The sequence below is a fragment of the Wasmannia auropunctata genome, unplaced genomic scaffold (assembly GCF_000956235.1).
Source record: "Wasmannia auropunctata unplaced genomic scaffold, wasmannia.A_1.0 LD335514.1, whole genome shotgun sequence".
Lineage (NCBI taxonomy): Eukaryota > Metazoa > Arthropoda > Insecta > Hymenoptera > Formicidae > Wasmannia > Wasmannia auropunctata.
Window position 1 is genome coordinate 508,441 of NW_012027376.1, and position 15,138 is coordinate 523,578.

The 15,138-nt window shown below is 38.4% G+C and overlaps 2 protein-coding genes across 5 annotated transcripts in view; one reads left to right on the forward strand and one right to left on the reverse strand.

Moving 5' to 3' along the window:
- LOC105456876 (tyrosine-protein kinase transmembrane receptor Ror) overlaps positions 1-15,138 on the forward strand; it is a 243,908-nt gene that overhangs the window by 44,616 nt on the left and 184,154 nt on the right. The gene's annotated exons all lie outside the window — the stretch shown is intronic.
- LOC105456879 overlaps positions 1,528-15,138 on the reverse strand; it is a 21,092-nt gene continuing 7,481 nt past the window's right edge. For 2 of the 3 annotated variants that reach the window (XM_011701240.1, XM_011701238.1), the window contains exons 2-3: positions 4,479-4,615; positions 1,528-4,230 (exon numbers count right to left, since the gene is read on the reverse strand). In XM_011701240.1, the coding sequence (XP_011699542.1) occupies positions 1,729-4,230; positions 4,479-4,615 (2,639 nt within the window). In that variant the 3' untranslated portion in view covers positions 1,528-1,728. Of the gene's footprint in view, positions 4,231-4,478; positions 4,616-14,325; positions 14,781-15,138 lie in introns of those variants that run through there. The other variant, XM_011701239.1, reaches the window with a different exon arrangement.

Genomic DNA, 15,138 nt, shown 5'->3' on the forward strand with positions numbered 1-15,138 from the left:
CTCATTATATACATATATATATATATGTATATATATATATATATATATATATATATACATATACATATATATGAAGTAATAACTTACTTGAATACAAAATACATTGATGTTGTATTTTAAAGCGCATAAAGTATAAAAGTACAATGCATTAATTAAACACACTTTATAAGAAGATTGTTCTAGGCTTTTTCTAACAAGTGATATTTATAAATCTTAGAATAGTATTATAAATACAACTTTACATGAAATATATTAATTAATTATACGTGAATTAATTATCAAAATATACAAATATATATACAGGTATGTACTAGTGTAATACAGCATGCAATTATTTACTATCTGATCACTATTATTTTAAAAATTAGTTAGCTATAAATGCGTAGAATACTAATTACTGCTATATACATTGGTATGATCTCTTTGTAATTTAAAGTATATTAAAACATCGAAACGCAGCAAAATATATTACTATACAAATACATTAAATGACTAGAAATAATATATCGTATACAGTATTTTGCTTAACTTTACATATAAAATAATACTTTTATAATTAGTAATTTATAATTTATTAGTAATTTATTAGTAATTTATAATTTATATAGTAATTTATAATAACTAATGCGCATGGATAATTAACTATAGATAAGCTCTTATTACAACAAGAATTTTTTAAATAAATTTTGATTTTAAAATTATACATACATATTCGCAGGTAAGATCTAATTTGTATAAAATATATTGCTTGGTAAATGTAATCGTACACAGATAATCGCTATCTAATTCGAGAATGTGTATCATTATTCGCACGTGTGCTTACAACAAGCTTGCGCAACCCCCGTAAATTTGCCTTAAGAGCGGATGCAAAGGCTCGTCTTCCTCTGGTCTCTTGGCAGAACTAGTTTAGATACAACTGTCACCCCATTGTGACAGCGTTAGTAACACCATAGTACCGCTGTCTGTGCTTGTTTTACGACCTGCGTTACCGGCTACAATGGCGGTTCCCTTACACCAGCGACGGGAAGTTAAGGTCTTCCTTCCTGAATTCATTCCGTGGCCCATCAGCATTTCCCTTTGGTATTTGTCCTTCGAATTATTCAGTCGACCTGGCCCTCTCACGGACCGAGGATCAGAAAGTAGCAAGAACCTCTCGCTGTTGACACAAATCGCAGCTGTCTTAAATAAATAAGGGCCATCGCGTCCGGTTCAAGCGATAGCTTCTCGTTTTAACGTTTAGCGAGATGCATACGAGATGAGACTACTGAGAGATATCCAGATAGTGCCAGTGATGTGGACAGATCAATACGCACTTGGCGCATTAATCTTTTCGATGAGAAGAAATTGCTGATCTAAAAATGTACGGTTCGACTTTTTTTCTTTGAAAACATTGAAATAATTGAGTAACATGAATATTAATTTTGTGATAATTGGAGATTTGTAATAACAAACGGTGCAGTGATATATTTTACAATTTATCTTCGTAATGTTAAATAATCATGTATATAGATTAACTCAGTAATTTCATTTTTGAAGTGTAGAGATTAAGTGCACAAATAAAACGTTACAAAAATAATTAATATTGCTTATATAGTAATTAATGCATTAATTGATTACTCGCTATTGATGTCTAATACTTCGACATTACAATTTGTTAACGGTTCACTTTTTGCATCCTCCCGGCTTTTCTAGTTACATCCCTGAATGGGATTAAATATGCAACTTTGATTAAATGCAACCGTTTCCCCAACACGCGCACCATGGCACATTACCACTACTGGTACTAGTCTTGCGGGTTTTCACGTTGGTGATTTCCCGGCTACTGATCGAGTTCGTTCTCTCGCGTTCCAAATTCGGCGCGGTAACATCCGCGAACTTGTCTTTGGCATCGACACTGCCACTCCTCGACCTTTTTAACGATATTTGAGACGGTCGTCTTTTAGAATTAATGTAGACGGACATCCTTCGGTTTTGATCCTTACGCGGCGAGTCCTGTCCCGAGGACGACGATCTGCTTTCGTTCTTGTTCTCCTGCACGTCAGGCGGCATCGTGCTCAATCTCCTCGGTTTCTTCCGCGTCATTTTTGCGGTCGACTCGAGCATATCTGTCGATATGGCGCTAATCTGTTTCTTCAGTTTTCTTTGTGCTGCCGGCGATAGTGGTGTTTGGTCCTTAATCAGAGTTTTGTCTTTCTTCACGATCTTTTTCCGTCTCTGCCCGTTCGGCGAATTCGCCGCGCTGATTGCCTCTTCGTCCTCGTGATGCGAGTCGCCGTCAATTGACGTCTGCGTTTGCGCCGGTACCTTTGTGACATTATCGTAATACATCATTCCGCATCTCGGCGAGTAAAATTGACCGGGTCCTCGCGACACGAAGGGAACGTTCTGGTACAGACTCTGGCTCTGAAGATATCGATTTGCGTTTAATCTTCTCAGGCTCGTCAGATCGTAAGGCGTGGCGGAGGGTGTCAAGGTGCAGGGACTCGGTTTCTCGAAGGAAGTCACTTGAATATCCTGCTTGCCGCTCATCAGTTGGTCGCTGGGTATCAGCAGTCGACTCTGATCCGGCAAGTGCGCAGCTCGTAACTTCTCGTCGAGGTGAACGCCTTGGCCGTAACCCGACATAGGATACGGATAAGCGAGGCCGTCGTCGTTCACGTGAACAGACAGTGGCGTCGTGGCGGGAGGAGGGTTTGATTTTACTTGATAATTGGAGCAGATCTTGTCGAAGTTTCGTAGAAAAGGACTGCTGAAGAGATGGTAATCTATCGAGGGTAGGTTGGGCACCTCTGGCGTTGGAGTTTCTGGACTCGGTGCCTGCTCGGCACGCGGTACCTTTAACGTCACGTTTAGATGACTCTTGTACGGTTTACTAGAGGAACCGCTTATATTGTCTAGAGTATTGTCGCTCTTCGTGAGCGGCTGAGACTCGACGTGATTCAGTTTTAATTGTTGCGTGACACTCTGAGAATCACTCGAGAGATCTTGGCAGGAGACCGATTTCATCAATTGACTACTTAAAGTACTTTTACTATCCGTGGTCAGTAGATTATCTGTACTCAAAAATGCCTTCGGATCACTCGCGGCGTCTTCACAAGGTATCGCGCCGTTTATGTAAATGTCCGCTGAACCTTTTAACCCTACGAAAGGGTTAGTCCTCGAAATCACCGTGGAGGCCGTTTTGCCGCTGCTCGAGCTAGTTCCGGTTCCAAAATGACTCATACTGGCGGTCGGCGATTCTTGTTTCTTCAATTTGAAAGGCTGCAGCGCGAAGAAGCGTTTAGGCTTTTCCGGCGCCGTAAACATCGTCGTGGTCTCCTCGGCATTTTCAATTCGCTGCATATCCTTTTCTCCATTTGCCACAGCAGATCCAGGAGAGTTCACGGCCCAGACGTTTCTGCCGACTGCTTCTTCCGAATTTGAAGTCTGCGTTCGTGAATTTTGAATAGTTGATGTCTCGTGGAGCTTCGCGGGTTGCCTCGTACTTGTGTTCCTTCTTCTCAAGAAGCTGAAAGTATTCGACGACGGCACCGAGCTTTCCAATGAGGAAGCTATTATCGGGTGCGAGTCCGGCTTTCCTGTCGTTGACACGACGGGAGCGACGCTACCCGTATAAGTGGGCACTTGTTTTTGAGAGACCGTGTCGTTTTGCCAACCGATGGGCGGGACGTGAATTTGAGGTAGCATCGGATCGGCCACTTCCAGATCCCCGACGTCTAAGTTGGCCAGCGGAATCAATGGATCAGACTGTAATCCGGCATACGGTGAAGCCAATAATGCGGACGTATCCGTGGACAGCATTAAACCCACCGTACTCGGAAACTCGAACGGGCATTCGGTGTAATAACTGGTTCCGCTGAAAGCACTCGTCGGCTCGTACGTGGCCGGATAAAACGGGATGTTGTCGTGAAGCTGCCGGGGACCGAGGACCGGCGGGGGTGGATGCCCGACAGCCTCGTTTCCCTGGCCCTCCTCCGGTGTGGCCTCCGTCTTCTCCTTATCTCTCCTCAGCTCCTCCTCCTCGTCGACAACCGACAGATCGTCGAACTCCACGTGAAGCCGATGCATATTGCTGCTCATCTTTTCGGAAGAGATCTTCTGATTCTCCGCGTTCTCTAGCTGTTCCTCTTGGTTGAAGTCCTTGACCGTCTTCTCGTTATCTTCGTACTCCTCCTCGTCCTCCTCGCAAGAGAAGTCCGACTGCAGGCCGTCATCCTCCTCGGAGCGATCCTGTAATTTGCGGCATGTTCCGATATATTGTTACCGTTGATTACATCGATTATATCCCGCAACAATAATGTTATGTCTTTATTAGTTGATGGCTAACATTTTTAGGAAAGGTATTATAAGGACGAATGCGAGAGAGTTTTCTTGCTATAGGTTTTTGTTACTTATTAATGGGCTGTCATTATATTTTATTAGTTTTATTATGAATTATTTACAGCACACATGACACAATTAAAAATCAAGCTGCCAACCTCGTACTCTTCGCTGTCGCCGTGGTTCTTCTGTTTTTTCAAAATATCCTCAAGTTTGTCGTACTCGTCCCTGAGACTCCATATTTCCCGACGCAGCTGCTCGTTCTCCCTGCGCAATTTTTTGATGTCGTTTTGGCCTGAAATCACGACAGACTGAAATGTTTCGAGGTAACAAGGCCAACGAGTGAGATATTCTTATATAGCAAGGAGATAAAGCCGACATATCGCGGTAGATTTGACTCGCAATTTTTCTCGCGGAAATCACTTAATCACCGTTCGATAGGGGGGGGGGCGGGAAGGGGGACCAGCAACATACGGCTGCTCACAATAGCGTTGCATCTATCGGAACGATCGATCATTGGTCAACGCGGCAACAATCTCCGCCTGAGACGTCAGCCTCCTCTCTAACCCTGTGCGCCCTTTCGTGCGTCAAGAAGCCGGTGATAAATCACTAGGCACTGGGCCTTCCAATTACTTAACTTCGCAGAATGAGAGAGAAAGAGAGAACGAGATTCACCGTCCACGCGTATAACGCGTTAAATCTTTTCTGGGGAAAGTCTATTCGCGATACAAACTCTCAATATACTCCCGAGAAAATAGAAATACCGAAAGCGTTTCGTTTATAGCATACATATAAAGATAGGAATACAAGATAGGCATTATGTATAACTTTATAAGTATCTTTCACTCAGATGCGAATTAAGTATCTTATCAATCATCGGTATCTTAACCGTAAGATTTAAATTTATTTAAAAATAGAGAAAGCATTTTACATTTTTGTATTTTGCACAAATTTTAATTTTGTATATTATGTTTGTTGCATATGTGCCTCTGGTTTGAATCTTATACGTTCTAGGAACATGTGTGTGTGTGTGTATGTATGTGCGTGAGAGAGAGAGAGAGAGAGAGAGAGAGAGAGAAAGAGAGAGAGAGAGAGCATGAATTATGTAGAAACTTTACAAGCTTTTAGATTTTTCAGAATCGCTCCCTGATGTGACAAATTTTTAGTTTACTTCATATTCATTCTCTTCTATATACATTATACAAGTATCTAGAATCAGTCAGGTCGGATGATGTATGCGGATGCAAGCTCCATTGTTGGAAACGAAGTCGATCGGTTCTTCTTTTTAAGCGTTAGTGATCTTCGACCCACCTAGATGCGAGTTAAGTTAAGTATCTCATCAGTCATCGGTGCCTCCTACTTCGATGATTAATGGCTTTGTGCTTGGAGCGTGTTTTCCCAGCGCTTGAACTACGACCCGATCGCGGAAGTTTTCAGATAATTCAGCGATCTATACCGTTACAGACTTTTTATTATCTATGTTGCATAATACTTTTTCTTCTTGTCTGGCTAGTGTTTTAAACATTAGTTGCTGGAAGAAAGGTAGTAAATCAGAAGGAAAAATAAAATCGACGGCTTATCCTTTGTATGAAAGAATCCGCGAGGTCAGTGATACATTCTTAAGATATCAGTAATATTCTTTTTTATTTGTAAGGCGCGACACGCTTTATGTGTATAATATCATCTTTTTAATTATATAACATCTATTTTCATAATATATTCTGACTTCAAAGATCAATTTTTATTTATAACGAACAGTTATGTATGGATATATTCTCTGAATTATCATACACGCAAAATCATTGACTACATAGGTGAAAGGAAAGGCAGAATGATTTGCAAAAAAACTCTGTTTTTCTGACTAGCTTTTTGCATGACACAAAATGTTGTCCATGGCTTATCGATTTTTCTACGGTTATGCACTCATAAAAGTTGCGTGAAAGCGCTCGTGATAACAGTTCTCTTAAGCCTAGGTAGTAAGCGCGCATGTGCATGTAACAAGGAAAGCCATGTGGTAAATCAGGATTTAAACCTGGCTTACCAGTCTGAAATTTAAATAAATTAAATCCTTCTGGAGGTTCATAAATTCGGATTTTCCCTGTGGACACCGACGGCTATTTGGATGCTATTAAAACTTGGGCCATTTATCTTCTGTATGAGCCCTGTTTGAAAACGATATTTGTTCAAATACACTGCAACCGACCATTGATCTTTTTTATTTGTGTGTCGATGATGGGGAATATAAAAACCATCCGATGCATTTCAAACGTATTAATTTCACGATTTTGCTCGCATGTACCTAAACATTTGTTTTGTAGCAATTTTTTTTTACAAATAGAAACGTATGTTTACTATGATCGTTATGAAACACGTTAATTGAAAATGTTTTATTTAATTTTCAATATTAATTTTTTTACGTAAGTAAATTCTCGTATGAAATTTATCAAGCATTTTCGTCATTCGTCTATTTTGGAAATTTTGGCTAAAACGCCCGATTACAAATTTGCCAAAAAGTCTGCCACCAAAATAGTTTTCGATAGCACTGGAAAATATCCTATAAATACGCGTAGGTCTAAAAAATAAAATTAGTCGTACGTTTGAAACGGATTCGCCAACTTCGCACGGCGATTACGAGCGACGTATAAAAAGAACGACTATCGCCATGGTTTGTAGATCTTACATCAAAATAACGCAACGATTTTTTATTCGGGTGTAAGCTCGCTGGCGCGAATACGCGGATATTTTTAGCCGCGTGCAGAATACCCTTCAATCAACCATCACGCTGAATATTTGCGAGCAGCGACGTAATATGGCTCACTGAAAATGCTCTCGGCGACCGGTGTCCATTTTATTTTCGAGAGCGTGATGATCGTGACAGTTCGAGTTTCGTATGGGGTTATCAATGCGCGTACCCTGGAGCATAAATTTTTGAATTTACGGAAATATTGCAGGTTGTGATATTCTAATTTTAATTCATATATGACACGAAAGTAACGTAAGCTAAATTTTAAAAACTCATCAGTATACGCATTACATGTCAATTAATATCTATAATTCTTATAAATTAAGAAACGTTAAATTATCTTAAATTTATTGAATTGTTTTAAATAAGGTTACATTTAGCGTTAAATATACTCGATTTGACATTTTAGTGATTTAATATGAGGATTATATTTAATATTATTGTTCGATAAAAATCGTTTTTAAAATTAAATATAAAGCAACCGATTTAAAATTTGACTTTCTATTCTTAATTGACTTGTATTTCGTTCGCTAACATTTCATTATAAACGCTAGACAAGAATATCTTCCCGCATGCATACTTTATCATCTCTTTACGTCATACCGCTCGTCAAGGTACGCTTTATTCTTTGCTCGTAAAGTACGCGCGGGCGCAAGAGAGAGAAAGAGGAAGAGAGAAAGAGAGAGAGAGAGAGAGAGAGAGAGAGAGAGAGAGAGAGAGAAAGTTTTAATTATTCCTGCTCAAACACGTACCGGGAAAGTTTAATCACTTGGTACTGTCGGCATCGTGTTCGTCCTTATTTCCGTCGCGTGGAATCCTCTGCACCTTTTAAAAGTAGCGTCGGTCCGATATTTCTCACGAAGGACCGACATTAATTAATCCTGGCAGTTAAAAAGACCGAACTGTCCTCTTTGCATTCGTGTCGCATCGCCTTTCGGGAGGCAAAGTACACAAATGTACACAAACTCGTGAATCTGCGTTTTCGAAAAAAAAGAAAGGGAAGAAACGAAAAATTGCACGGGGACGGAAACGAGAGCGCAGAGCAAGCCCCTTCGCGTTTTTCGTCGGCTTCGTCGTCGGTCTCTTTCCGTTTGCTGTGGGCGTTTTCGCCGCGAAGGTGATCAAAGCAGCTGCGAAATACATATTTGGTTTTGCCAACTCGCCTCGTTCCTATCAGCAGGCCGGAATTTCTTCTGGCTCTTTGAAAAGTGGAAATTGCGTCCCCAGTCGACGAGAGCGAGCGCAAACGAACTCGGAGAAAATATTCCCGGGGTTCGCTTTTCACTCTCTTGATGCCGCCTCTCTGCGAGACCGTGTTACTTTGAAGCGAGACGATCTTCGCGAATACGAGAAATCGTACGGTCATATAGGCGTTCGATTGATCTCGCAGAAAATTCCGTTTGTTTACACGTCGCGATATTCGACTCTGCTAACGAGGAGCGAGTGAAATGAAGCGCGTCGCTCGAATCTCGTGAATTCATAATGAGATATGCAAACGACACAAAAAAAAATAAGGAGAGAAAGAAATAAAACATTATATATTAACAATAATATGTATGATAAAATCTTAATATAAATGCGATGTACGTGTGTGTTGCATTCTGGAGAAGTAACAAGATCATTATCCAGTCAAATATAAGCATTTCTAGTCGTATCTTTGCCCGATTTAACGATATACGAATCAGCGTCGGGTTATTTGGCGTGGCGGAATAATTGTCGCGTTTACATTTCTCATGAAACACGTATGTCACGGTGATTCACAGTCGACAATAAAGTCGTGGTCGTAGTTGGGTGTTAATTCATGCCGCTGGCAGTAAACCAGAATGGCCTTTAAAACGTTTCTCAAGTCGGAGGAGACGTCGCAAGGAATAAAACGTACAATCCTGCAATTTTTGCGTTAATTATCTATACAAAATGTCTTCTTTAAATCGGTCCACGAATCGTACAGTTTTGTATCATAGAGACGTATTTTCTTAACTGAGAATTGTGTTTTGGATTTATTTGTATCTATATCAATCTAATATTTATGTGTAATATACGCAAAATGTTATGTTATTAGTAATATACAGAGAGAGCTTGCTTATATTGCCATTAGAAAAAAAAATGAACATGCGTTGTCAAATTTTTCATCTTCACTGTGGACGAGAATCGTTATCAGAAGCGTCGATTTTGTAATTTTGAAGTTTAAAATTTTGCCGTGATATAATTCCTCGACTCGTGTCATTTCACGATGGGGACCGCTGGCTGGAAACGTCATTCTGCGGAGACCGCGTCTAGACCAGGTAATCTAGATCGACAGCTCGTCGCGTTAACTAACACTTCATTTAAGGCTCCAGCAAGCCACGTAGCTACGAAGCATGGTCCTTCTGGATATAATCGAACGTGACACGGCCGTCCATCCGTCGGCTGCCAGAGCGCGCCCGAATTAGATCGCGCCAATATCCCATGTAAATTATCGCTAACAGACCGCCGTCGTAATACCGAGAGCCGAAGTAACTTCTCGGCGGACAAGCCCGGCGGCTATATGGAAAGTTAAGCTTACCGGCAGTTCCTTTTTGACGAAACAAAAGCCAGTATCTGGCGTGTTTCCCCATTTTTAACGAGAGCGCCCTATTTTTTTTGATGGCCAACAAAAGCGATGTTGATGAAACGTGAACTTCATTGTATAACTTCTGATACATTTTATGTTATAATTTGTAAATAAGTTAAAATGTTTAACATTTGTGTACAAGCTTTTTTTATGATATTCCGATTTTCAAATTATCTAAGGAAACATGGTTTAATTTCACATGTTCTAGATTCAATTTGCTGAAGTTGTTTAACTCTTACATAGCATTGAATAATGCCATAGTAATATTGCTATTAAAAATTATTATCTTTTGTAATTTTACCTTAAAATATCTAATTCTGAATATTCGGAATATTCTGTGTAAATATTTTTTTATCTAATGTAGAAGTATTACATGATTGCCGTGAGAAAAACTCGATTTATATTATACATATTTGTTTCCAAGCGATTCCAATTAACTTGTTGTCGTTCTATATCTTTTACCGTGTTAAATTCGGTGAAACCGGTCGAGATCAAGTCGATCGATCTTCCTTTTTAAAGAGAATACATTAATATTCGATGACCGTCGATGGTAGAACCGCCTCATAAATATTTGACCCTTTCGTCTCGGTATATTTTTTTTCCTCTTCTCTCGAGATTCAATCTGGCGCCTCACGAGAGGTGTTAAGAATCCGATCTAATGAAGGTGCGCATCGAAAACATGCGGGCTTTCGTTTTCGAGAATTGCCGTCTGAGATCGTATATATGCAAACAAAGGTTGGAGCAAAATAACGCTTTTAGACTCATTTATTCTCGACAATGACTGATTTCCTTGTCAATCGAAACAGTACATGCGAATATCATTTTTATAATTTATTATCATATTGCTACGAGATATGAGCGTATCTCTTTATTATTATTTTTATACTTTAGCATTATATCATTGTAAAAGATAATAATTATTAAATTAACTTTGTATAACAGAGAAAACAAAATAATATTACCGGATTTTTAGAAAAACCTTTTTAGAAAAAAAAACTACTAATATTATAAATATTGTTGATGCTTTAAAGATCTTTTTTTAAATAACAATAACTGTTCTCCATGCACTTTAAGAAATTCTTTTTAGATTTTTAAAGAGGAGTCTTGAGATCTGTTCCTCATAAATTCTCCTTTCGTTAGAAAGATCAAGATCTTTTTTTTACAAGTCATGTTTACTACTTTTGATCGAGCAGCTTGGCACCTTTAGGTTCTGGACCTCGCGAGTTTATAACTAAATGCAGCGTTGTGTATGCAAGAGTATCGCCACGGGGCAGCCGTACCATTGACAGAATGACGAACGTCCCAGGTAGTCGCCGGTTACACCGAGGGCTCGTAAATCAGGAGATATTTTCCATTTCGATGTACAGGGAGGCGTTGTTTTTTTTTTTGGTTTTCTTCCCTTTTTTTCTGTACAAACATAATGCCACCACCATGGCAAGGCGCGCGGAAACCGCATGCTAAAAATGACGTTACAACGTTGCGAAAGCGTGCTGTGAAACGAGATCCGTGCGTCAACTCGGCATTGGCGGAATTGCGTTTTTTTTCCTCGCTGCGTATGTCACGGCTTATCGGCGAACTACCCTCCCGGGGTTAATCGAACCCAGGCAGGTCGAGATAGCGCGTTTGCAAACTCGATGGATGAAAGCCGCTTCGGACGAGGATGATTTGTGCCGCGATAAAGCTCCATTAACTAAGAGCAAATTTTTAAAGTACAAAATCAGAGTAGCAACATATTTCATAAACTATAATTGGATACATTTGTCTTTTTATTCAAATTAAATTAAAGCATAGACTTAAATCAAGTTAATTCGTTGGTCATTTGAATATTTAATATATGAATCTGAGTTTAATTCTAATAAAGAACATTTTGTAAGACGAAAGAAATAATAAAACCTAGCATCTGAAAATGAGATTTTTCCGTTTGCCAAAGGCCAAAAATTATTGATTATCTTACTGTTAATAAGATAGATATTAATCTGCATTAATTAGATGCCAGATAAAAAAATCTTCCCATAGAATTTTCTACGAAGTTCTTTGAAAATTTCAATAATTTTCTAGCCGTTAGATAAACAATTTCTGGTACTTTTCTTTCTCCAGGAATTCTCTGTTGACCAATTAGCACGACTCAAAAATATTGGCATATTTTATACACGTCTAGCACAAACTGAAGGCACATCAAACATGCGTAAATGTGTACCATCGATTGATTGACATAGATATATACCATAGGTACAATGAACACCGTCGAAATAAGCGGTCGTTGTTTATAGTTTCGTCCAGTCGACGGACACCTACGAGGTGTTCCCGCGTATACGCGTTTTATAGCCACTAGAATTCTGACAGAGCTGAATTATTGCCGTGGTGTGCCGTGTATACGTATGTATATGCTGCATATGTATATGTACGCGTGCCCACGTAGGATATAGACGTATATCCCACGGGTGTATTCCTGGACACGTAGAGTTCCATAGAATATCCGATGACATCGTTACTAGACAGCAACGGCTCACGTTCCGGCTAGCTCTACGCGATTGTGTCAAAATATCCACTTGCATGCCTTTAAATAATTACTATCGGCAGTATTTTTAACGGACGTTCGTCCGTTGCCCCCAAGTCCAGATTCGAGGTTTCGCCGGAAATGTAGCGTGATATCACAAATAGGTTTGTAAAGTGTCATATATTCAGTGTTTACTTGCGGCCGAATTGCCATCGTTCAATGTATTTGGTTGGAATTATTCAATAGTATAATTAGATAATCACAGTTGAATTATATCTTTGAATTATGTATAATATTATTGTGCGGTTTTCGTAATTAATATATATATGTAGGTATATATATCTATTTCATTTTAATTAATCAACAAATGATATATTTTTCGGTCCACTTATTATTAGAGTTGATTTCTTCTTAACAATAGTGAAAACGTCAGGTCGTCAAATTTAGTACTACGATTAATTGAAGAAATTTTTGTCGATTAAGAAGAACGTAACCAAAATTGATTAAAAAATTATTTAATTTCTGAATTAGTCCAATTACACTTGTTCTATTTTCACTTTAATTTGACGTTTGATTTTTATGGATATTTAATATCGCAAAATTAAAAAATTTGCAGACAATCATGCTGTTATTCTTAGGTGCTAGCATTATCTCTTATGTACTTTAACTGCTGTTTAATTGATATACTTCTGTACGCGAAAAATGTATAAAATTGTATAATCGGACTTAATTATATTCGGAAACTTAATTATAATGTAAAATTCTTCAATTGTTTTCGATTCACAATAGGATATTTTTTACATCAATATGTTTTTTGTTTTCATATTCAATTGTGTGTACCAGCTGCTTCTAGTAAGTTAGTGTTTGAGAAACTATTAGCCGTGTACAAAATATGGTAACAGTGCGAGTACCTCGAGGTTAAATAATTCCGACCCGAGTAGTTCGGTAAAATTTGCGGTTTGCTTCTCGGCAACAATGGAGCCACAAAATCTGAAATTTATACGAGCAGGTTTAGAAGTTTCACTTTAGTGGGTACTTTCGGAACTGCGGCGGGGGAGAAAGGTAGAATCGACCGGGCGTTTCCATCTCTCGCCCGCGCGAAAGTTTCGGTGCAGGTGTTTGCATCCGCCGATGCATACGATCGTGCACTTTGCGCGCCCTCGATCGAGCATTCGAAAAGTACGGAAACTCGAGCACCTCGCTTTGTGAACGTGACGACAACGCTCGTTTTCCTTCGCGACATAGTAGATTTTTATGAAAGCCCCTGGCTGCAAGGTGTCTCGTGACATTTTCCGAGGAAACAGAGACAACGTCTGTATGTTACAGCGAGCTTGCGAGCTTTCCGCTCGCCGCGCATTGAAAAAGCTCCACGTCTTTCGCGCTTTCACATCTCATCGTTTTTTTACACTGACGCGATTACACAGCGACTGCACCAAAAGTCGCGAATTTTTATTTGACTTTTTTGATAAAAAATTCTGTAATTTTGCTGCCAAAAAATTTAATCGAAATTACGTAATATTTCCGATTCAACGGTATTTATTTGTTTAGAGATTTCTTTAATATTTTAATTTTCAACATCAAGTATTTTAAGAATTAATAAAATAAATCACACATCAATAATAATTAATATTAATTAAGCGTAATATTTTTTATTGAAATGATGTTAAAGTCCATTTGAAATTGAATAAAAAAAAGTTTTTTCATTCAACGGTGAATAACTCCAGTATTAGACCTTTTTCTGGAATATAAAATTTATTTGTTTGGTTTATAAAAAAAAACAATCTGAGTTATCGGAATGCATAATACGTGCAGCGAGTAAGTGGACAGTACGGTCTAACGTTTCGCAATAAATCGTCCGTTACTTCGCAACGTTTGCAAAAATAGTACAGCTTTGTTGGCTTAACCTCATCCCGTTGAGGATTGTTAGTAATTCATTGCTTTCGTTTACTCTTATTCTAATTTACATAATAACCTTGACCAAGCAAATAAAAAAATATTTTTAAGTTTACGCGCGTGTGTGTGTGTGTGTGTGTGTGTGGGTGTGGGACGTCATCTCATTATTATTTCATAAATTTCACACGTTTTGAAAGACAACTTTTATTATTTTTGACGATATTTTTTTGTAATCCTTCTTAATAATATATAATTTCTTTTATCCGAAACAAATCTACTCACTATCGTAATCCATTCTTCTCGTGCGGCTCTCGCCGCTGAAGAGCAGCGGAACCAGAAGGTGCCTGAATAGTGACATCACTTTTATTTCTGAAGTACTTGCACTATTATATCACTTCATCATTATTTCACTAGATTATATAATATTATTACACCTAAGTAACATGTATATCTATTAATTATTTTATTCTCTCAGAAAATCATAATTTTTTGTTCTAAAATAATTAATCATGTTAAATATCTCAAATAAATCTTGGTGATTATAAACGAAACCGCAGATTTGCACAACGCAATGTTACAATCCGAATTTGATGATACAAAAAAAGTTTTCACACTTTTATATTTGCTTATCTGCTTTTCAAAACAAATTTTCTGTCACTATTCACTGTAGTGTTGCATCTTCTTCGCGCGAGACTCGACGGATGCGGGCGTAATCGGAAAACGGTAGTGAGCCACATCTCCGCCGTGAAATCTCGTGTGTCTGTGAGAGAATCGAGTTTTGAGCGTGTCACGTGCCCGGGATTACTTTCGCGTCGGCGCTTATTGTTAGTCAAGATCGCATTGTCAACTTGGAGTTCTGAGAATGTCGCGGATGCGTTTGCCGCGTGCCGCGGGTGTGTTGGAGTTTTCGGTTAATTTAACTAGTGAAAGAAATATATATATATATATATAAATAACTATATAAATAACACATATAATTATTATATATATATGTAAATATAAATTTATTATATATACATATATAAACATAAATTTATATAAAATTTATATTAATTTAAATATATATTTTTTATTAAAGATATATATATATATATA